General features: G+C 34.8%; 1 protein-coding gene across 4 annotated transcripts in view; it reads right to left on the bottom strand.

The window, feature by feature from the left end:
• EYA2 (EYA transcriptional coactivator and phosphatase 2) overlaps positions 1–25,989 on the bottom strand; it is a 245,391-nt gene that overhangs the window by 90,182 nt on the left and 129,220 nt on the right. For all 4 annotated transcript variants that reach the window (XM_053691592.1, XM_053691435.1, XM_053691514.1 and 1 more), the window contains one exon: positions 1,452–1,519. In XM_053691592.1, the coding sequence (XP_053547567.1) occupies positions 1,452–1,519 (68 nt within the window). The remainder of the gene's footprint in view (positions 1–1,451; positions 1,520–25,989) is intronic.

The raw sequence follows: 25,989 nt of genomic DNA on the forward strand, positions 1-25,989 counted from the left end.
CACCTAAGACAATACTACTAGACTATTTCATCTGTTTCGCTACATACAGTGCTATAAAAAACAAAATATAAAGTGAATTAATTATATTAAAGGGACAGTCTACTTCAGACTTTTTATTGTTTAAAAGATACCCATTCCCCAGTTTTGCATAATCAACACTTTTGTATTAATACACTTTTTACCTCTGTGATTACCTTGTATCTAAGCCTCTGCAGACTGCCCCCTTATTCCAGTTCTTTTGACAGACTTGAATTTTAGCCAATCAGTGCTGACTTATAAATAACTCCACAGAATTGAGCACTATGTTATCTATATAGTACACATGAACTGGCACTGTCTAGTTGTGAAAATCTGTTAAAATGCACTGAGATAAGAGGCAGCATCCAACGGCTTAGAAATTAGCATATGAGCCAACCTAGGTTTAGCTTTCAACAAAGAATACCAAGAGAACAAAACAAATTTGATACTAAAAGTAAATTGGAAAGTTGTTTAAAATGGCATGCCCTATCTGAATCATGAAAAAAACACGAAAGTTTAATTTTGACTAGACTGTCCCTTTAAGTTTATTAAAATACTCAATGAAGTAAAAATATTAGACTATGGATTTTGTGATTTATTTTGGAACACTTTATGTAGATAGTTACAGTTAAATTCTCAATCTTTGTTACATATAAAATTCAAGGTAAAAATGCATAAAACGTCTTTTTAATTTCCTAATAAAATGCAGTTCAGTATTCTCTTCTTCTAATCCAAAAATATAGAAGACATCCTTGAAGGGGCATTGTGCTAATGAATTTTCTATCATTTATAATAAAAAGCAGCATTTACAAATGATGAAATTGTTTTGTAAACAGCTGTTTAAATGTACACTGAAACTAATATAGCAGTAACAGTTGTGTATTTTCTATTAATGTTCATCTGACTGGCTGATAGGTACCTTGTGTCAAGGCTCAAATTTAAATGCTGAGCTTTAATATCAACAATATAAACATTCTGCTCACATTGTCCTTTTAAGCAAGCTACAGAGCTCTTAATGGGTTGTTTTACTATTATCAAAAGACCATTAAGTCTTTACAGATTCGATAACATTAGTTCGGTATAAAATGAAACTTTAATAAATCTAGCCCGCTAGCATTCCTCACTGGCTATGGAAAGATAAAATCATGAACCTGACTTTGCATTCACAGACTTCATAGAAAAAGGTCTAGTTACAGACCATTTGAATATTTGCTAAAATAGATATAAACATTTAAAAAGATGGTAAGTACTTGGACATTGACAGCTCAATAGTCCACTTAATATGCTATTCAGTATAATTCCCAGGACAAGATTTCAGTACCTTATATTTAACAGCTAATCGATTTTCCAGTATAGGAAAGTGGCTTCAAAGCACATTAACGAGATGTCTACTTTTATAATGTTGGCTTGATATTTTAGGTTAAATACCTTACCTGATGCACACCACTAAATGCTCCTGAATTGTTCAAACCATTGGCGCCTTGATAAATCCCTGATGTACCTACAAAAGAGCAAATTATAAATATGTATACTGTATACATGTGTGTGTGTGTGTTTTATATATATATATATATTTAGTGCAGCTAGTACCCATTTATTAAGGACGGAATATGAGGTACTTACTCTCAGAATAATTTAAAGGTACAGTGTACTGTAAAATTGGTTTCTCCTTAACAAGCTTCAGAGTTAAAATTGTTTGGGAAATTGCTCCTTTGGTTTGGGAAAATATATATAAACTATCTGTCTCTGCTAATTGAAACCACAGCCCAATAAGGGCCACATTATGAGGTTTTTTGTGGCTGTTCGGGTGAGTTGGGTTTTCCGCCAAGTTGAAAGTAAATGCAACTGTTTGAGCGCAATTTAAGTTAACGTATGTCGGGTTAGCGTGACCTCAGAACTCTGGTTAACTGTTTAGCAAAACAAAGAAGTCTCACAAAACACATTAAAAATACATTAAAAAGTACACTTACACTCATAATAACACTATCCGATTAAAAACAAAAAAGTTATAAAGGCTCAAAGATATTAGGTCTCAGGTGTTTAACATTGAGATACATACATATACGTCTTAACATGTACATATATATATATGTGTGTGTGTGTGTGTGTACATATGTATTTATGTATTTACAGACAAATATAAACATATAAACACATAAATACATATGTACGCACATATAGACATATATATAAGTGCATTGGACCCCTTTGCAGTTAAGTAGATGAAAACATGTAAAATTCATATTTAATAAAGTGTTATACTGTGTATACTGTGTATTTACTATAACATTTTCACATTCTAATGTTCTGCACATAGGGGAATATGTTCTAAATATATATTCCTATATATATATATGTACATATCTATTCCTATATATAATCATGTATATACACATATATATATATATATATATATATATATATATATATATATATATATATATGTGTGTGTGTGTAGGAAAAGTGGCACACACCAATAAAGCATCAACCCGGTGCACTGCAAAATGAAGTACTGCAAGAAGGCAATATTCCATGGTAACGGTAAACATAAGACCGTGTACCAAGGGACAGATCGAGGTGGAGTGCTAGGGGGTGTGTGCATAAGAAGATATGCACATCGGGAAGGCAGGGAAACAGGGTTAGGGTTTATGCTGTATGCTGCCCTATATCTGCATGACATTGTCACTTGCGTTAGCTTTTCAATTTTGTGTTTAGTTTTTTTATTTTTTATTTCTTCTATATTCCCACATGTTAGGTTTGATTTGTTTGTTTCCCTGCCTTCCCGATGTGCATATCTTCTTATGCACACACCCCCTAGCACTCCGCCTCGATCTGTCCCTTGGTACACGGTCTTATGTTTACCGTTACCATGACTTCCACATTTGGCCTCGTTTTGGCCTCCGTTACGCGTGACGTCATCACGCCGTCTCAGCCGCATTTGGGATTTCCATTGAACCGGGCGGATTGCTAGTATCCAGTTTGGCGCGGATTATATAAATATTGGTATCACTGTATGTATATATGTTGGGTCACATTTTAGGCATTGTATCTCTCACATGGGCTCCATTTGATAAAGGTCTAAGTACAGACCGAAACGTTATGGGTTAAGGCCCTGCTGTTTTTTCCCTGTATTGGAATAAAAGGCTTTTTGATTGAACTCCCTGTGTTGCCTGCTGCTTTTCCGGATACCAGACACACTAAAGCCGTGTGTGTATTTGGAATATTACCTTCTATATATATATATACATCCACAAGTAAAAAAGTAAAAAGCACTCACTTACGTAATTAAATAAGCTATATTCATTCAAGACCCGGTGAGTGCTTTTTACTTGTGGATGCATGGATTTATTCTTTAAATGCACCCCGGGCAGGATGACATGAAAATGTTTCTGAGAGTGCTATACCACCATAGAGGACTATATAAATATATATATATATATTACACAGAGAAAGTCCTGCTTATTATCAAGCTCTATTATCACATTTTCATTGTTATCTTGGTATCTTTTGTTGAAGAAAGCTCAGGAACATGCATGGAAGCAGTTTTGCAAGAATGTTATAAATTTGTAAGAGAACTGGATGGCAGCACTAGTTCCTGCCATATAGTGTTTCAGACACCTATCTAGCTCTTCAACAAAGAATTACCATGGGAACAGAGCAAATTTGATAATAGAAGTAAATTGGAAACTTTTTAAAATTTGTATGATCTGAATCAAAATAAATGGTTTGGCTTTCACATCCCTTTAATTTAAGCAAGAAAATGCTCTAAGAAGCATGCTCTCTGGTTTGTGCCCTTTGCCTTAAAGGACCAGTCAACACAGTAGATTTGCATAATCAAGAAATGCAAGATAACAAGACAATGCAATAGCACTTAGTCTGAAATTCAAATGAGTAGTAGATTTTTTTTCTGACAATTTTAAGTTATGTCTATTTCCACTCCCCCTGTACCGTGTGACAGCCATCAGCCAATCACAAATGCATACACGTACCATGTGAGTTCCATCAGCCAATCATGAATGCATAAACGTTTTATTCTGTGAATTTTTGCACATGCTCAGTAGGAGCTGGTGACTCAAAAATTTTAATTTGTGCACATTTTGTTAATGTAAGTAAATTGGAAAGTTGTTTAAAATTGCATGCTCTATCTGAATTATGAAAGTTTCATTTTGACTTGAGTGTCCCTTCTGATTGCCTCTTACTTTAATGTATTTTAAAACATGTCAATGTCATTAGTACACTTTGGTGATTTCTCTAGAAATAACATAAAGGCCAGAGCAAGTACAAATTGATCTATGTCAAATTTGACCTTCTCTGATGTCACCATAATTATGAGGTGTTCAGAGTGACTGATTTTATATGTTTTAAATTAAAAGATACACAATATTTTTATCTAATGAAAAAAAACAAAAAAAAACTTTGCAGCAAATTGCAATGGGGGAATCACTGTTTATGAGATTATTTTTATGCTAGAAAAAAAAGCTTTTTGAAGTTAATACTGTAATATCAGGGAGTTCTGTACCCTTATAAACGTGTTTCTAATGTTCCACAACAATTGGTCCTATACAGGACACAATATAAAGTAATAAGTAACGATTCCTCTTTTCTAGGTGTGCACAGAATCTCAGTATCTTCTTCTCCCTGTGCCCCTTCCCCTAAGATCCTGTTTGTTTTCATTTTTGGATGCTGGATTAAATAGAGAATGAACAGCTGAACAAACTTCAGAATGCCAGGGGCAGTTACAAAGAACATGCAGTGAGAAAGGCATTCTTTGCCAGGAAGAAACAGGAATGGGATATGGTTCTAGAGAACAAATTTACTACCACATGTATCCTTGAAAGCGTAAAAATTGCATTTTTTTTAAATGTTAAACTGGGACACTATATTGCAGAGCCTCAAACACACAGCTCACAGTGTGGGAACTGTATATTGTCTTGTTCTGGGGTGATAATTTGTTTCTATATGCCTAAATAGGTTTTACGATGTTCAAGATTTTAGTTGGCATGATTTTCTGTGGTCACAACAATTAGTTGTAAGTGTTCCTGGCAATTGTTATTGGAAAATGTAACAATGGATATATAAATCAGACTATTTACCCGTTTTGTGGATTTTCACTATAATAAAACTAGAAAACTGAAGAACTATGATTTATTTGCATACATATAATATATAAGAAACGTATGTATAGCTGTAACACAACATGTATCTACTGAAGAGCTTGCATTCTTATGCTAAAACCTGTCTGAAGAGCTTACATTCTAATCGTAAAACCTCATGAAATGTGCCTTTGTTCTGACATGTAGATAAGACTATAGCCACTTGCATGTGTAGGTTAAATGTTATATAGTCAAGGGCATGTTCCGGCAAAATTATGTCAAGAATGTCTAAGGTTGCAGCTCTGTAACATATAATGTGCTGGCACTTCATACCTGGACTACCTCCATGCTACTTGGTTTCATTGACTGTAACTGTAGTGGTCGATAATTTTGTTTCTTATAGATCCATGCCATATATCAGCAATAAAGTTGTAATTATTTATACAATGGATGGACAAAATAGAACATCAAAAATGAGAATCCAAATTCAGTTACTGTGCTCTTAGTTTTGAAGGTAGAGGGAGGGATGCGTCACTACACTACAGAAACATATATATTAAATAATAATAATAAATAAAAGCCCTAAACTTCATACTGGCAGACTGTCTGCCAGTACCTAAGATGATGGTAACCAGTGTGCGTGTGTGTGTTGTAGGGGGATGAAGAGAGCTTTTTGGGAGGGTAATTTGTGGGAGGTGTCAGATGGGAGGTTAATTCTGCACTAGAGAAATTCAGGCATTTCAGAAGTGTGGTCTGCAGCTGCAATTCGAGGTCTTCTAATTACCAAAAACCAAAGACAAAGCCATGCATTTCTGCTTTTACAACTATTTGCCTTATGACTGCAGTAGTTATGTATAAATAATTTCAGTGAGAAACTCAGTTTTGTGAAAAAGTTAATAATTTTTTTTATGTGATTGTATTTGGCAGCAAAATAGTGGCATCAAAAATACTAAAATGGGCCTAAAATCAATACCTAGTTTTCATAGGTAAACAAAAAAACAAAGGCTCTATTTCCGTTTAAAGGACCATTAAACTTGACATTTTAACAACGCATAAAATGTTTCATTATTGCAAGTGAAACACTATTGCAATGTACATTTATTATTTATTTTGCAGTCTTTTGCACTTGTTTCCCCTTCTCCCAGGTAGGCTCAGCTTAATACTTTAGGCAATTTATGTGAGCTTTTATTTATTTTTTGTTCTGAGGAACAGGGAAATCAAAAGAATAAACGTAAAACAATAAACTCGTTTAACAAAACAAAGCTGCAGTTTCACTGCAAAATTATTCTTGTATATGAACGTTCATAATTGTGTAGTTTACAATTTGTGTGTAATGTCCCTTTGAATGTAGTAATAGCAAAAATGCTAAAAAATTATCTGGTACTTTGGGCAAGTTTTCCTCTGAAATTCCTGGTAGTAAAGGGGTTAAGAAAGGATACCAAGAGAATGAAGTAAATTTGTCAATACAAGTAAATTGCAAAGTTATTTAAAATGTATGCTCTACCTGTATCACCACAAAATAATATTTTATGTCCCTTTAAAGGGACATGAAACCCACCATTTTGTTTTTGGACAACATTCCAATTGACTTCTATTATTTAATTGGCTTCATTCTTCAGATATCATTTGTTAAAGAAATAGCAATGCACATGGGTGAACCAATAACACGAGGCATCTATGTACAGCCATCAATCAGCAGCTACCTGACACTATTTAGATATGTGTTCAACAAAGGATATCAAGAGAAGGAAGCAAATTAGACAATAGAAGTAAAGAAGAAAGTGGAATAAAATTGCATGCTCTTTCTAAACCACGAAGGGAAAAAAATTGGTTTCATGTCCATTTCATTATTAGTTTCCCTTTTTTATCTTGACCTGATCAAAGTTTAGTAGTGTGACCAAACTAGGCAAAGAAGAAAATTCAGTGGTTTTGTGCACTTCTCATTGACAATACAACATTCATTTACCTATGTTTCTAGCTATCTGTCTATCTCACCATTCTTTCCATCTGTCTGTCTTCAATATCGTTTACATGGATCAGTCTACATTAAAATGCTGGTCTCTAAAGACTATGCTGAAACATAAGCAAAATGTTAGTGTCGTTTTTAATCCTGGCAAACCATCCCACCCCACCCCTTTTCAGAATCTGACCCTGCAATGAAAGATAGGACCAATCTGTTTTCCTCTGCAAGCTGTTCTAGCTTGGCTGTCATTTTCCGGTTGCCTTGTCCTAGCTAGGATTATTTGATTAGCAGGGTATGTTATAAAAACCACCCTGTTCTGCATGTACTGTGCTTATACTGTATTTATTTATTTTCAATATCTGATTCTGGAACACAATTGAAGAAAATATATTTCCAAGCTTTATTTTTTTATAATCTAATATTTCATACAGATCCTTGAATTATTACTGCCATTAGTACACTTTGCTCCCAAAAACATACAGTAAGATCAATTATATTTTTAAGTAGCCATTTTTAGGACAAATGATTGATGCTGTTTACTTGCCGAAACATGGGTATGCACTGAAATGCAGACTAATATTGATAATTTGTGCTTAGTTGGGAATGCTCACTTAAAGGGACATACAACTCATATGCTAAATCGCTTGAAAATTTTTCAGCAACTGTAAAAAGCTGACATGAAAATATTGCCTGAACATCTCTATGTAAAAAGTGAAGATATTTTACCTCCAAATGTCTTCAGCTTACCAGGTTAACAGTTATACTTCAGCTGTTGTCCAGCGCAAGTTGAGAAAGTAAAAACAATAGCCAATCAGCATCAGCAGTGCTGAGGTCATGTTTTGCCTTTGCTGTGATCTCATGAGATTTCATAGTAGACTTCCTTAAACTGAATAGGAAACTAACATGACTGAGCCTGCACAAGACAGATGCACACTCCCTTGGAAGTCCAGTATCCTGATTGGCTGCTTAAAGTCTCTTTACAGTGGGGTGTGAATACTTAGGACATTTTGAGGTAAATATCTTCCTTTTTTACATAGAGATGTTCAGGTGATATTTTCTAGTCAGCTTTTTACAGCTATGCTGCATCACTTTAAAAGGCTTCAACATTAAGCTATCATGTCCCTTTAATTCCAATACTTTTTTAAAAATAACAATTTACAAGTCAGAACCCTGTGCATATTGAGCTTCTGATAAGACAGAATATAAACTTCTCATAATGCTAGAATTAACCAGATTTAAACGTTTGCTTTAACATTTATAAAGGGACACTAAATTCACAGCAATTGAGCACTGCATTAAAAACAATTGAATACTTTCACATTTTGTTAGCACAATTTACCATGTTTTCCAATACAAGGTCAGTTTAGAGATACATTTCTTGAAAATCCTGGTGGAATCCATATTCCTGGTATCCATGAATCAGGGACAAATGTAAGTGAGATTGGACTATGTGCTAACCAATCACTGTATGAATGGTTGCAGGCTAATTATGATAAAAACATTCCAGCTTGTCTGGAATGATAGAAAATTAAATAATATTCCAAGGTATTTTATCGCAAAACCAGGCAAAAAAAAGCACTGAAAAATATCAACAATAGAGACTGTGCAAAAACGTATGACTTTTTTTTACAAAGATATAAAGAATGCCTGTTACATTGAAAACAATGGGAGCTTTGCGGTTGCTCTCTCTCCCTCTTCTTACAGTAAAACAGAGAGCACCCTCCCCCCCCCCTCTTTTGGAAGTAAGCGCTGGCAATGGTGTAAATATATAGCGATACAGCCACCAGATAGCAAAATTATTTTTTTTAAATAACATGACATTCTGCATATACCTGGTATTTTTTCAAAGCTATATATTTTGTAGATAATCAAAATAATTATATTTATGTTTTACGTCAACAGGAAGTTCATCAGCTATTTAAAATGCTTTCTCACAATGCTATTAAACCTTCAAATCTCTAATTTGAAGACTTGGGGGCCGAATTATCAAGTTCCGAATGGAGCTTGGTGACCCTGTTTCTGCTGCTCCATAACTTGTCCGCCTGCCCTGAGGCAATCACTCGATCCTATACGATCGGGCTGATTGACACCCCCTGCTAGCGGCAGACATGATACGCTACATTGTATCATGTCCACTCGCACTTTAATAAATTGGCCCCATGGTTGTGAAGGTAATTTACAGAAAAAGCAACCAAAATATATTTTATTGCCAAGTTCCTAAACATTTTATTTTACAATCTCAAAATGTTTCATGCACCTTTATGATCTTTATAAATTACAATGTAATCAGAAAATGTAAGCATGTGCCATTGTTATCAATATCGCATAAAACAATGTTTTAATTGGAAAGTAAAGTCCATTGAATTTTAAAGTTAACTTTGGAGTGAAGTAATAAAAAGGACTTACAATGACTTTATAGAAACAAATGTTTTACTATTTGAAAGTCAAGTTTTACCTTTAAATAAGAGGTATCTCAACTATTATTTGTGAAACATTATTTGTACTGTAAAACATGTGATTTGACCCTTAGCAAAAGAGGCCCTCACTATACCCAACGGACCTTTTGCAGGGCTAAGATACGGCTCTGCTGCCATAATCTTAGGCTAAAGCTAATAAAAACCACATGTGTAGTGAAAGACTTTTTTTAAAAAAAAAGAAAAAGAAAGAAAAGTCAAATTTTATGGAGAGTTTGGTTTTATGAAGCAAACCTGTATTATTATTTTTTTTTACTAGTTGTTAAGTGTTCTTACATCAAATATTTTAGTAAGTTTATTTTTGTCGATTTTATTTATAGTTTATTTTTTTTCTTTACAAAAGCCAATCATCAATTTTAATTCTTTAAAATAATGTAACAATACATCATTTAAAGTGAAAGTAAAGCTAGGATTGACTATTGAAACAAATAAAGGGGACTTTCTTTGATTAAGTATGAGATACTTCATGTAGAAAGCTCCTTTATTTGTTTCAACCGATCGCTGTTTTTAGCAGCTATAGCAGCCCACGGCTAAACATTTTTTTGCTAAAAGGTGACGTTTTAACCTATTAGCCAATAGCCGTGCTGTAAATCCGGCTCCCATGGGCGCCAAGCCAAATTTGCCAAACGACTATTGGCTAAGAGGTGAAAACGTCACCTGTTAGCAAAATATTTTTTGGCCGTGGGCTGCTTTAGCAGCTAAGAACGGCGATCGGTTGAAACAAATAAAGGCACTTTCTGCATGAAGTATCTTATACTTCATGAAATAAAGTCCCCTTTATTTGTTTCAACAGTCGACCCTAGCCTTTCCAAAACGCTATGGTTGACTTTCACTTTAATTACTGGTGTTTATTTTATTTACCTTATTTCCAGCTGTGGCTAAAAACAAGCATCTATAGGAGTTAAAGCACATTACACTTAGTATGTTCTCTTCCTTGTTACCACTAAAGTGGTGTTGTATTTAGTCTCATTATGAGTAGTGTGAGAGATGAACGTTTTAATATCTGGTCATTCTGGATAGATGTGTTAAAATTGTGTCATGAGAGTTTTTGCATGTTTGGTGAAGCTAATACAAGAAAATTGTAGCCAACCAAAACAGACAGATAAATCAGTTAATAGCCATTTCATCCTAAATGCCTCTTTACAGCTTTCTGATCTATATTTTATATGCTAATGTGGAGACTACATACTATCGGGTAGATAACAAGTGGAGCGCTATTTATCGCTCGCTAGAAGTAAGGTTTTTTTGTGTGTGTCGGGTAGTGCTCGTATTAGAAGTTGAAAGTTAAACATTTTTGCTCGCACGCTAACCCGACACAAGCACAAAGCTGAACATATTTCCTCATAGAAGTCAATTTAGCAAGAAAAATGGTAAAAAAACAAACAAACAATACCCTACTCGGGTTCAAACCCGATTGCATTTTCTCAAGTGCACTAAGAATATGTTCTTTTTATTCATAAATACATATTTCTTCATGTATCTGATGGTATTTTAGTATAATATATATATATTTATATATATTTGATTATATATAGGTATAGATATATACAGATATATATAGGAATATCTTTTTTAAAAAAACTTAGAACATATTCCCCTATGTGAAGAACATTGGAATGTGAAATATTTACTGTAAATACATAGTTAAACACTTTATTAAATATGAATATTACATAAATATCTTTTACGTTTGCATCTACTTGACTGCAAAATGCTCAAATGCACTTATACATACTGTATGTATATATATGTGTACACATGTATTTATGTATTTATATGTGTATATATGTCTGTAAATACACATATAATTACATAATACATATGTACACACACACATTATATATATATATATATATATATATATATATATATATATACACACATACATATTTAGACATGTATGTATCTTTATGTTAAGCCCTTTGTAGTTCTTTTTTTTTTTTTAACACTTGCAATTTTTTGTTATTATAAGTGTAACTGTACTTTCAAATGTATTTTTGATGTGTTTTGTGACACTTTTTATTTGAGTGTAAGCTCTGAGGTCGGACTATCCTTATGCATGTTAAATTGAATTGCGATCAAGCGGTCGCGTTTACTTTCAACTTGCAATACGCATGCTACTTCAGACGAGCGCAAACAGCCGCAATAAACCTGATATTGCTTGAGAGCAACTGTTAGAGCGCCACTCAATCTTTTATGCTCACCTAGAAACCATGAACATATTTTTAAAACGAGATGAATAAATGTAGATTGTGCCACTCATCTTACTAAAAAAATTGTTCATTTTAAATTTGGCCATTTAGAAGCATAAAGTTTTGTTGGTTGGACATTTTATAGAGTATTTTATAATTATACTAAAGTTTTTGGTATCAATGAGTTCAGCTCCCGCAAAGAAGTTAAACACATATCTTAAGTCATGTTCGCGAAAGCAATGCAAGCTAGGAGTGCAATACATTTCCACTACCTGAGCATGACATAGTTAGTGAACCAATCAAGAGTAGCATATGCATGTAGATGTCAATCAATCCCAGAGGAACTGTAATGTATATTCCCAGCAAAGCATTGCATCCCTCCCTGAGGCTAAATGACATAACCAGATAGAGAGAAACGATAGATATAGAAAAACACTTGGCCAAAGGTTCATACAGTTGGTGAGTTTCATGAAGGATTATAGGATAGGATTTAAAGGGACAGTCTACACCATAATTTTTATTGTTTAAAAAGGATAGATAATCCCTTTATTACACACTCCCCAGTTTTGCATAACCCACACAGTTATATTAATATATGTTTTTACTCTGTGATTACCTTGTATCTAAGCCTCTGCAGACTGCCCCTTATCTCAGTGCTTTTGACAGATATGCAGTTTAGCCAATCAGTGCAGACTCCTAAATAACTCCACGGGAGTGAGCACAATGTTATCTATATGACAGACATGAACTAGTACTGGCTAACTGTGAAAAACTTTAGAAATCAGTTTGAGCTTAAGTTTTCAAAAATAGCACCAAGTGAACAAAGAAAATTGCATGCCCTATCTGAATCATGAAAGTTCAATTTTGACTAGACTGTCCCTTTAATACATTTTATTTGAACTGAAGATTATCAGGTAAAAGGTTGTCCACAGGGCATAGAATAAAACATGGTCTTTGCGAGTTGCAAAATTCTTTTTATAGAAGCTATTGGTTATCTAAGACAAGTAGCATTTTGCAGGGGACTACAAGGTTTAAAATGGTGGCACCCGACATTGTTGCAAAAACAAATAACAATGCAGTGCTATTAGCACTGTTTAATTGATGCTTGCTCCTAGTTTCCTACATAAAAAACTGTAAATCAGTATTGGGCCACTGGCAGCCCACAAGCTATATGCAACCTGCAACCCCAATCAACAACTACGGAGAGAAAACATTATTTTCCCTCTCAACTCACAAAGAGCATATGCCCTTTATATTCACTGCTCATGTCATGTTAGCTTGTACTTTAAAACAAGATAAACATAGGAAATATAAGAGAAACTAGCAATTCTTGTTGTGGTCAGGCTCTTGGTATATCGCCTTCAGTCTATTTTCTGATACTGAAAAATCCCTTTTAAATTCTATAATAAGCAAATTAAAAAGGGAAGTGCAATACAAGAGAACTGTCTTTTTTATAAAGGGATATTATAGTAAATACTGAAATTAATATTAATTTAATGAATTTATTAGGGAGAATAAACAAAGGCCACTCCATGCAAATACTGCATAGGCAAAACAAGGTATTTATGCAGCACTCTAAAATGAATTGTCAGAGGATATTGAGTCCAGACCAGTAGGTACTCAGTAGGTTGCAGGGAAAAATGCTAGGATATGAGCACGTTACATTTGATACTGCATTGTAAAAATATGCTCTATGAATATTTTGAAATGAATTCCCCATTCTACAAAAAGGGCAAAACAAGCATTCTGGGTCTCAGGTAGTTGCTGTGTATTTCTCTAACTGGCCACATCTTTGTCTTCCCGAGAGATGCTTTAGGAAGCTGGCATCCGCCCAAATACCAAACTTTTTAATTTTTTTCAGCTAAAATATACAACTGTGTTTCACAAGATCAAATTTGCAGCCACTGTGGCTGTTTTGCATTAATGCATGGGTCAGAGGTTAAATACAGCAGAAGCAAAGGAATTTTTCTTTCAATTTCATTTATTCAATATGCCTCACTAACAGCCCTGCCATAACACACAGCCACAGAGGAAAACAAAGGTTAGGTAACTTGCTAAGACCCATGAAGTTGGTGTCAAAGGCTGATTTGAAGCTTAGATGTCATGTATTCATTCTTGTCAATAAAGTGCATTGCTATGAACTGATTTACATGATTTGTAAATGCTTGTACAAGTCACTGAAGCGTTTGGCACTGAAATTTAGTGTAGATTAAAGCTTTATGTAGCAAAGGGGTTAACCTTTTCGCTGCTATAGTAAGCTTCCACACACTGTGTAATAATGCATTGTATTTTATTTTTCTCTGGTAGGCATTTGATTAATAAAGAAAAAAGGTAATCTACCCACGAATGTATTTATTAGGTGTTAGAACCAGAAAAATGTTGTGCTTCAGTATAATTATCACATATATTAAATGATATCAGCTTCGGTCCCAATAGAAAGCATGGACTTTTTCACTGAGACAAAACTGTTAAATTTGTATGCTTTTCTAGTGATTCTATTCACCAAGAACTAGAGTTGCCTCTTCCTTTTAGAGAAGATTCTCTATTCTTAGTGTAGGACATTATAAACTTTTACTGCAGCCTTTATTAAATGGATTCCCTTGTCAATGTTAAATTAAAGCACTGCCTCTGTTTGAAATTTATCACGTCTGCTCTAACAAGGTCAGGCCTATACTATAAGGATTGCTGGTTGCCAGATTGTGAAAACTCCATAGTATTTCTGTTGCATTGTGCTGCTGTTAAAGGGACGGTGTACATCAATTTTCATATAACTGCATTTAATAGACACTACTATAAAGGAAAATATGCACAGATACTGATATAAAAATCAAGTATAAAACCTTTTTTTTAAACTTACTTAGAAGCTCCCAGTTTAGCAGTGTTGACTAGGTTAGGTTGGGACACCCAGTCAAAAGGGCTGGGAAAGCAGGAAACTCAGACACTCCCCCCTCCCCCTCCTCTGCATATGAAAAGACAGATTAAACAAACAGGAGAAAGCAGGAATATGTAGACTTCAGTCTACATCTGATACTTTGGGGCTTGGTTAGGAGTCTGAAAATCAGCACAATGTTATTAAAAAAAATAAGCAAAACTATACATTGTTACAAAAACCCTCCCAGATGGGCTATATAAATGGATCATCTACAAAACATTTATGCAAAGAAAAATCTAATGTACAATATCCCTTTAAAGGTACAGTCTACTCCAGAATTTTTATTGTTTAATAAGAAAATCCCTTTATTAACTATTCCCCAGTTTTGCATAACTATCACTGTTATATTAATACAATTTTTACCTCTGGGATTGATTACTTAAGCCTGTACAGACTGCCTCCTTATTTCAGTTCTTTTGACTGACTTGAATTTCAGACAATCAGTGCTATATCAAAGGTAAGTTCACTGAAGTGAGAACAATGTTATCTATATGACACACATGAACTAGGGCTGACTAGCTGAGATAAGAGGCGACCTTCAAGGGCTTAAAAATTGGCATATGAGCCTACCTACGTGTAGCTTTCAACAAAGAATGCCAAAAGAACAAAGCAAATCTGATGATAAAAGTAAATTGGAAAGTTGGGTGCAGGGGGTGTGGTTGCACCTTGGCCCACAGCTCCTTGTAGCTTATCTAGCGCCTATAAATATATGTACACATGGTCAGACAAGTAAAAGACTGTAATCCAGGCTGTACAAATGTGCATGGTGTCTCAAGATAATTAGGTTACATATTAATGTAAAAAAGCATAATAATTGTCTATTCCTTTGTGTGAAAGGGACACAAAAAATCTGTTTCCCCCTGCAATGCTTTGAAAGCCTACTGAGAGAGTAGCTCCTGTGGGGCTGGACTACTGAACCTACTGGCTCCTAAAGTCTATGTTTACGCACCACAACACTGGTGCTTGCCATGTTGCGACTCCATAGTTACTACTGAACTGACATGCAGCACAGCCAATCAGATGCTGTACAACCTCTGCTCTGCATACAGTCTGGGATCCGAAGGGTAACGTGAGGTGGGAGGGTTATCAATCGATTATCTGTTCCACCTATCAGTTCAAATATAAAAAAACAGCATTCTATGGGTGTGTGTGTGTGAATTGTAAAGTTGTTTAAGACTGAGCTCTATCTGAATGATAAAATATTAATTTTGAAAGTGTTTTTTTAAATTAATTTCTGATTTGTGGAGCTTGATGTTAATTCATTAACTAATGTGCATTTTGGTACTAAAGACCACAATCCTTTTAGCCTTTGCTTAATTCATTTATATTTCCCCTACCGAATAGCAGATTATCAGCTCATACAGACTGGGATATATTTAGGTCTTTACATGTAACCCAAAAAAAGATGGAATAGTTTAGGTTGAAGGAATAATAACAATAATATGCAGGCCATTCAGCATTCCATCGCAAGCAGGATACATTTTGTATTTGATGTTTCTTTATGCGATGGCTGACTTAGCTGCTCTTGAACCAGATTAAATAGTTAGCATATGTTTTTTAAATGACTAAGTATGTTTCAAACCATTCATAGAGCACAAGTTGCTCCCCCATTCCACCCCAAACCAAACAGAGAGGCATGGAAAGACCACGTCTTGGATGAATTAAAGATTCGGCTTTCTTCAACAAGCGTAATAAAACCAACCAGTGACCTTATCAAGATGGGCCCCCTACCATCAATGAACTCGCCACCCAGAGAACCACACAATGGGTATGTAAGATAAATCCTTTTACCATGATCAGATGTCATCAGCTCTCTAAGAAGACAGTGCTGCCTCTAGTAAGGTTTCTGTTAACCCCTATGGTACTAATGCGTATAGGGGAGATTTATAGTTTTTTGTAGAACTTCTCTGATTTATGAAAAGATACATTTTAGCATGTGACTTGTGTATTACTAATAATGTGTAGAATTCAAAGATACGTAACATGTGCCAAGCTCAGCATTTTGTATTAAAACAAATTTTGCTTTGAACATTTCCCACCTTCTTTTTTTGTAAAATACATAATTATGATTTCACACTAGTAGAAAATTATCAGATTATGATAATGGCACAAGCTGATGTTGTGTCATGTTTGAGTGAAGGTGATTGATATCCATAAAAAAGAGCCAGTGCAAAGTTTACTTGCTGGGAAGCATCTGTATCTACAATTCATGTTACCACAGACATGAAAAGCAGAAAGGAGGCCAAAATGTAATATTTTTATATAGTCAGCACAACACAGCACTAATTGGCTAAAATGCAAGTCAATAGATAATAAATGAAAAGTCATGTGATCAGGGTGCGGTCAGAAGATGCTTAGATACAAGGTAATCAGAGAGGTAAAAGGTATAGCAGTGTTGGTTACGCAAAACTGGAGAATGGGTAATAAAGGGATTATCTATCTTTTAAAACAATAAAAATGCTGGTGTAGACTGTCCCTTTAATTTTGCTGAATGGAATTTGTCCAGTTTCCCCTTGATATTGTACATGTCACATTACCCTGATACCATTGCTTCTTTTGTAAATTATGAACTGCATCAGCTTCCAAAATAAACAACTTCTTTACAACTGGAGAAACACTCATAGAAGGTCCAAAAGATATCTCAGGGTATAATACTCCAATTATCCTTCTTTTAACCCATAACCTTATTAAAGTCCATTCAATCTATGATTTTTTTAAGTTCTTACCAGATATATTTTCAATACAGACATAGACATGCTACTGTATATGCTTTACCAGAGATACTAATAATGTTCCATTTTTTTTTATTTTTATGTGTTATTCCAGCTAACCCTTGTATAAAGGAAGCTTACAAGCCAGAAACTAACATGGACAATTGCTGATAAATCAACATTCTGAGGCTCGGTGACCAAGGAAAATACAACATGAATGCAGGGTGTTCTCCTAATGCCCTGTTAATTATGCCATCGCTGGACATAATGCTTATAACTGTGTACCTGGAGTCAAGGTGCGTTATATTTGCATTTGTGCTACTTTTATATATTATTAAATATATTGTTATTGTTGCATTACATTCAGTTTACACACTCAAACTCATGTTAACGTATCTATGTAAAACACTTACAAATCTTTGTCTAATAGCTCCGTCTAATGCCGTCTTTATCCTTCCCCCTGTGACGTCACAACGATTGTTTATAATATTTAACCAATCAGTAAGCCTGTCGCCAGACAGGCTTACTTCTATGCAACCAAATTTAGGCAAGCGCAGTACCACATACCTCGAGCATACGGTCAACCAATCAGGAGCATCAAAAAGCGATGATGAATTTGTGCATTCATGTTTATTCAACGCATGTGCTTTGGCTCTTATTTTACACACGGCACTCCAAACTAAACATTGAATCGTGTAATATTGTCAAACGATTCATTGTTAATTTGGAACAGTGTATGTAGCTGCATGTAATTATAATCTAGGTTGCGAAATAAACATGTTTATTATTGAAAACGATCTAATAGTATTTTAATTTTTTTTTTAATTATTGTCATTTATAGATATTTTATGTAATAACATTATATCAGCTAGCACTTTCTATACACTCAAACTTTTACTTTAGACTAACACAAGTAAACATTGAATCTCGTGACTCAATGTTTACTTGGTATACATAATTTTCTCTAATGCGCATGCGTTTACAATTACAGAGTAGGGTGCGCGCAAATTGTCGGAGATGTAAAGAGGGTGGAGAAAAGGTAAGACTGGAGTTTATTACGGACAGTAAATGAGAGGGGCGGAGCGAGGCAGCGCAAAAGTGGATTGAATAAAAAACTAAATTTATCTAATATTGCATATAAACTTTTAAAATGGATATTGCGTTTTTATATATTTAGTAATAATGAATAGAATTATGGAACTTAGCAATAGTGGAGTTTACCATCACTTTAAGTACACACCAATGTCTTGTGGCATTTGGGTGTAAGGAATATTTTATTTATAAAATTCTGCTTTGCATCAATTGGAATTGTTTTAGAATTTAGATATATTCTATAACAAAATTATCAAAAGGAATATAATTTACCTCTGTAATAGAAATAAGTATAGATGCTAATAAAGAATGTGATTAATCCATAGCGGACTCAATATTACCCACGTAGTAAGAGACAGGGATATTCTCCAGAATACAATACTATAATTGTAAAGCCAAGCTATATGTGGATAAAGTGCAGTTGACAACAAATTTATAAAACAGTGCGAGATTCACTTTTGCTTTATTGGATACTATAGGACAATAGATCTGAGGTGTTCTTATGCCTTTTATGAGAAGTAGATAAGCTTTAAAGTAAGTTCTGCAAGCATTTCACTAACAAAAAAACCAAACAAACCCCAAAACACACAAATAGGGCAAGATTACACTTGGGGAGCACCTGATAGCGCCGGGTGCATTATCTTTTGAGCAACCTTGTCCAGACAAAAACGCTCAATCTGGAATTACAAGTGGATGGTTAAATATTTTAATCAAAGCATCATAATTAAGTCTGCTTTATTAGTGCACCCTAAATTTAGCACACACACACACACACACACACACACACACACACACACACACATACACACACACACACACACACACACACACACACACACACACACACACATACACATACACACACATACACATACACACACATACACACACACACACACACACACACACACATACACACACACACACACACACACACACACACATACACACATACACACACACACATACACACATACACACACACACACACACACACATACACATACACACACATACACACATACACACACACACACACACACACACACACACACACACACACACACTGGAGCTCTTTCCAGTCAAACACTTTGCCATCTACCATATCCATTTTTAAACCTTTTAAAACCATTTTTTATTTTTTATTTATATTTGAATTATATTGGTATTAAAAGTGTATATATGCATGTAATAGTTATTTTTAATAGGTTTTTGATATATTTTGCAGCTTTTTTAACCCTTACACTTCTCAAGTTGTGCTAAATATTCCAGTGCATAGAACGTTCAAATTGCGCTATATAGGGCAGTTGCGATATCCATTGGAAGTTTAGGTTGAACTAAAACAATGGGATTTTACCATGAACTTGTAATATCAAGGTGTGTGCCTCTCGAATCTGTCCCTAAGTATGGAGAATAATTCCCCTCAATGTCAAAATAAATTTAACTTTAACCATTAAAATACTGAAAGTGCACATACTTCTTATGTATATAAAAATCCTTAGAACCTCTAGGTAAGACTTTTTTTATTCTCTATTGAATGGTCAATCTTAGATTGATAGATTAATCTGTGTCTAATATTTCATCAACAAATGTTTCTCACTTTTGAAAGAACAATCACATTTTTTTCTGGCGCAAAGGGCAACTGAATGCAAATACTTTATTAATTCAATGCAACATATTGTACTTCAAAATCTATCACATTTTTAATTTAATGGGTGTTCCTAGACTGTATAAATATAATTGTATTTACAGATTGGTGGAGGGAAATCTCTTTCTACCAATACAACTGGGAGAGAAGTGACAATCTGCCGCTGAGCAACAAATAATTAGGAATGCAAGATATTAGTATGAATTTAACAGCTTTAACGTTTCCTCAAATGTAATTGTTACTGTTTTATAGCACAAATATATATAGATAAAGGGACAGTCAACACCAGAACGTTTGTTGTTTTAAAAGATAGATAATATATTAATTACCAATTCCCCAGTTTTGCATAACCAACACAGTTATAATTATACATGTTTTATCTCTGTAATTACCTTGTATCTAAGCCTCAGCAGACTTCCCCCTTATTTCAGTTCTATTGACAGACTTGCACTTTAGCCAATTAGAGCTGACTCCAGTGTAAATTCACGTGCATGAGCTCAATGTTATCTATATGAAACACATGAACTAATGCCCTCTAGTGGTGAAAAACTATCAAAATGCATTTAGATTAGAGGCGGTCTAAGAAAGATTTTTAGGACTTGACTGTCCCTTTAATAATGTGGAGTCAAGTTAAAAAAATCAAGCAAACAAAAAAACGTGTGTCTTTCCATATATAAAAGGTTTGCCAATTTTTAACAAGAAAGGGAATTCACACATAGGGACTGATGATCAGACCCATGAGAAATTGTCATTTTTGCCTCACCAGCCTTGCAATCCATACAATTTATTCAAAGAAAGGGGGCTGACCCTTTCTGTTCTGATGAGTGGTGATGTGTTTTCGTAAAAATTAATAGGGATTGCCAATGTCGCCCGTTATCTGCAATCTCTGCGGGAGGATAGTATTTTAAGTCTATGTACACAACATAGGCTGTGCATTCGCTAAAACAAAAAAACGGTTTATATGTAGCAACAGTTCAAACAATGTCAATTAAGTTTTACTGTACATTTAATAGATTTCAAAGAATGGAAAATTCTCGCCATTGAAAAGGTGGTGAGACCGTGAGACTGATATGGCTGAAAAGGTGCATCCAAGATGGAGGACAGCGCTTTTAATATTAGAAACTCATGGTGATGATTCCCTATTAAAATACAAGTTACTCCCATGAAACGCCTATATATTCACTATGTCTGTGATCTCCATTGTTAATAAAGACTCAAAAACACCTAAAAAATTACTATTAAAGCTATAGGAGCTGTGCGGATGTGGGTATATTATACATGCAATGTTCTATATATTTTTTTTTAATTGATGACAGAAGTTCTTTCTGTTCTGAACGTGTTATAATATCCCAATCACATTGTAAGAAATATGTTCTATATTAATAACACACTTATTACAGCGTAGTTGCAATATTATAAGTTTAACATGTTCAGAAAAGGGAGAAGTTATATCGGCAATAAATAAAAATAGAGAGTCGCGGCTACTGTCTTCTACGAAATATTAATATCATGAACATGAAATCTACTTCCTAAAAAAAATAAATGGAAAAAGCAAAATACACTGTGCGGTTTTGGTATCACATATACAGCTCCGCATATAAATGTGGCACGTATATTTCACCCGTCGGCCGCAATTTTTACTCCCATAAGCTAACATAGAACGACGTCGCAAATTGGTATCACATATTCAGCGCAAGTACTTACGCGGCGAAAATGGAGAAATTTTACTCCATTTTCACCTCGCCACAGATAGGCAGGCGCAGCAAGCCTTGCACTGAGTATGTGAGCACCGTAACCCCCTGAAAATAGTAACTAACACCTAACGCATGCACAATATCTATCTACCTGTCAACCACAATCCCCCACCGCAATATCTAATAAAGTATATGAACCCCTAATCTGCCATTAACCCACATCGCAATAAACCTAATAAAGTATATGAACGCCTAATCCGTCATTAACCTACATCACAATAAACCTAATAAAGTATATGAACCCCTAATCCGCCATTAACCCACATCGCAATAAACCTAATAAAACTATTAACCTCTAATCCGCCATTAATCCACATCGCAACAAACCTAATAAAACTATTAACCCTTAATCCGCCAAACCCACACAACGCATTAATCCTAATAAATCTATTTACCCCTAATCCACCAAACCCCCACAATGCAAATAACTAATTAAATTACTAACACCCCCTAAATTAACCACAATTACCTAAATTAAAAAATACTAAGTTACAATTAAAACAAAAAGTTAACATTAATTAAAAATAAAAAAATAAAAATTTAAATTAATCTAAGATTACAAAAAAAATTTAATTTGATTTGATTTGAACAGTCAATAGGATTTCAGTAGCTCTAATCCTATAGAAGAATCAAATCAGCCAATAGAAATGCAAGGGACGCCATTTTTAAACTATTCAGTGTACGGCAGCGATCGTACAAAGAGGATCCTCTACGCTCCATGGCTCCACGGTCACCGGTCCTGCTCCACGCTCATCTCCGCCCTGCGCTGGCTTGGTCCTAGATGAAGAAGGAAGTGGTCCCGGCTTGGAAGAAGATGTCAGCCACTTGGAAGAAGACTTCACCGCCTGGAACAGGATCTTTCCTGCTGGACTTCAGGAACAGTGAGTACCTATTTGGGAGGATAGACTTAGGCTTTTTTTTTTTTGGGGGGGGGGGGTTGTTTTTTTTTTAGATTAGGGATTTCTGGACACTCTTAAAAGAGCTGAATGCCCTTTTAAGGGCAATGCCCATACAAATGCCCCTTTAGGGGCAATGGGTAGTTTAGGATTTTTTAGTGTTAGTTTTTTTATTTTGGGGGGTTTGGTGGGTGGGGTGGGTTTTACTGTTGGGGGGGACTTAGTATTTTTTTAAGGAAAAGAGCTGTTTAACTTAGGGCAATGCCCTCCAAAAGGCCCTTTTAAGGGCTATTGGTAGTTTAGCATTAGATTAGGGGGTGTTTTTATTTTGGGGGATTTTTTATTTTCATAGTGATTAGGTTTAATTTTTTAATTTTTGATAATATGGTTTATTATTTTTTGTAATGTTAGACTTTTTTATTTTTTTGTAATCTAAGATTAATTTAAATTTAGTTTTTTTATTTTTAAGTAATGTTAGCTTTAACTTAGTATTTTTTAATTTAGGTAATTGGGATTAATGTAGGGGGTGTTAGGTTAAGGGGCTTAGTAATTTAATTAGTTATTTGCATTGTGGGGGTTTGGCGGTTTGGGGTTAATAGATTTATTAGGATTATTGCGTTGTGTGGGTTTGGCGGTGTGACAATCAAACCTTCTCAATGTCACAATAGAGGGGTGTGGGCATGAAAGGGTTAATGGCATACAGCTCTGGTTCCCTTAACCTTGCATCTCTACAAAAGGACCTTAAAAGGGATACCACATTAACCCCCAAATCCTGTCCACACTGCTCTAACAATTTCTGCCACCACCAAAACTTCTAAATTAAAGGGGCGTTTTGTGAACCCCCATAAAACTCACATAATTTAACAATTAGGTAACGTCACTTTCAACAGAGTGTGAATTCAGATATTAGAGCCCAAAAGACAGAATGAGATTTTCTATGTGTTTAATAACAAAAAATATCAATACAGGTTACACAGTGCAAAATTATAAAGACATTCAAAATAACATACAATTACAAAGTTACAATTCTTTAAAAAAAAGGGGACATAAAAATAATAGAAACACAATATCTTACTCATTACCAAATTTCTTTAGATATGTGGAGAACTGCTGTTCATGATTATAACCGCCCTGAGTTTAGCCAATGCAAACAAGTTTTAGCTCCCAGTAGGGGAGGAGCTTTTTGCATTCCTACACACAGATACACAAAGAACACTTCACCTCAGACCTGCGTCAGGCTAAGGAGGGGGAGTCTCAGCTTACAGCTTTTCTGAAAACAGATTTCACACAAAGAAAAAGCAATCACATTAACCCTTTCCAGGCTGAGACCACAATACCACCTCTGACGGGTAGCCAATCCAGGTATCAACTACTCCACATGATTGCATCATGACAGACGGCTTAGGGGTTAATAGTTTTATTAGTTAGATTGCGGTGTGGGTGAATGGCGGATTAGGGGTTAATAGTTTAATTTGGCATATTGCATTGTGGGGAGTTGTCGGTTTAGGGGTTAATACTTTTATTATTAGTTCCGATGTGGGTTTGATGGCGGATATAGGGTTTTTTACTAGTCGGGTTTATTTTTGGGAGGTGGGTTAGACTTTTACAGGAGATTTGATATTTTTTTTTATTTTCTAAAGTTCCGTAAGTCACTGGCGACTCCAGAAATTTGTATTTACGCTCATTTCTGGACATCGCTAGTTTATCTGACTTACGGCACTTTATAAACTGCCGGTGGGGTTTATGATATACCACGATGTGCGAGGTGAAATTACGGGTGGCGCGAGTTTCAGCAGTTGCGCTGAAGCTTGCGCCGTATATGCAATCTCACCCACTATTTTTAAAAACACAAGAATTAAAATATATATAGCATTATACAAAAATATACATATAAATAAAACATTGCATATACATGTATAATATACCCACCATCCCCCAGCTCCTACAGGTGTATTACTAATGTCCTAGTTTCACTATTTCACTATTGTATTATAACAAAATGTGTTTCAGTTAATACATGTAAATTGTATTGCCAAACAATAGTGTCTAAAGGGATCATTTACATTATACCTGCACTCACAGAGATGTATAGTAAAACACCTCTTGGCAAGACTGACGTCAAACTCTGATATCAGCCTTTTTGAAAATTTCACAGAAAATCTTGATCCCGTGACGGATTCCTTTTTGAATAGATCGCAACTTCGATGACGCTTTGATTATGTTTTTTTTTTCAATTTTTATCTTCTTTTCATAGTTTTTAAAAAAGAGAAAGAATGTCATGTGCTGAGTTTGTTATGCAGTGCATGGTTTATGATGGTTGAGTACACTTTTAGTATATAAATATCCTGAAATTCAGACTGCTTGCTAAAGGTGATGACATCTTAGTATATTGGGTATAGCAGCAAATAATGTAAATTATTTTATAAACCCTGTTTGGCCACTTACAATTTTGGAGGTTTTCTATAATTGTTAATGTATGTTCAATTGCTTCACATTTGAAGAAATAACATCTAAAAAAGTCCAAATTGTAAAATTTATATTAAAAAAAAAAATAGGGAAAAAGATGAAAAATCTCATACCCTTTCTGTTCATTTTACAATATAGACGAAGAGTTTTTTGTGTCACCCAAGGGTACTGCGCTTCCCCCACCAGCAAAGTTGAGCACTCACAGTACGGTAGCGTGGGAAAAGGCTGAGTCTACATTTTTGTCAAAGCAAATACCTTGAAGGTAAAAATCTAAAATCTACCCACCCCCAACATAGCTTCTTCTTTAAACCTTTAAACCTCTCCTTGGCTCCAGGGCAAGTGCACTTGATGAAGGTTGCATTGGAAGTTTTAGGGGTTAGATGCAATATCTAATTGTGGCTGGAAGGAAGAGTTTTTGACACATATTATTCAGTAAAAGTGATGCTTTATGGCAGCATTAAAATAATGACCTATTTCCCACATGCAGCAAGATGGGTCCTTCTTCTTGGTAATTACTATCATTATACTTTACTACAATAGGTTCTACAATGCTTTTCATCTGGTGCCAACCTCCCTAGTGTACCACTCTCTATCATTTACAATGAAAAGAGAGATCCTCTCACCTGAAACTGCACTCTCTGTACCCAGTTTATAATAGTCTGGAAGTAAATGTGTGGGAATTATCATGCTCATTTTTTTTTGTGTATCTGGTTATTCTGGTGAAATTCTCTAGAAATGTCAAAATCCAGT

Source organism: Bombina bombina, chromosome 1, assembly GCF_027579735.1.
Source record: "Bombina bombina isolate aBomBom1 chromosome 1, aBomBom1.pri, whole genome shotgun sequence".
NCBI classification, from domain to species: Eukaryota; Metazoa; Chordata; class Amphibia; order Anura; family Bombinatoridae; genus Bombina; species Bombina bombina.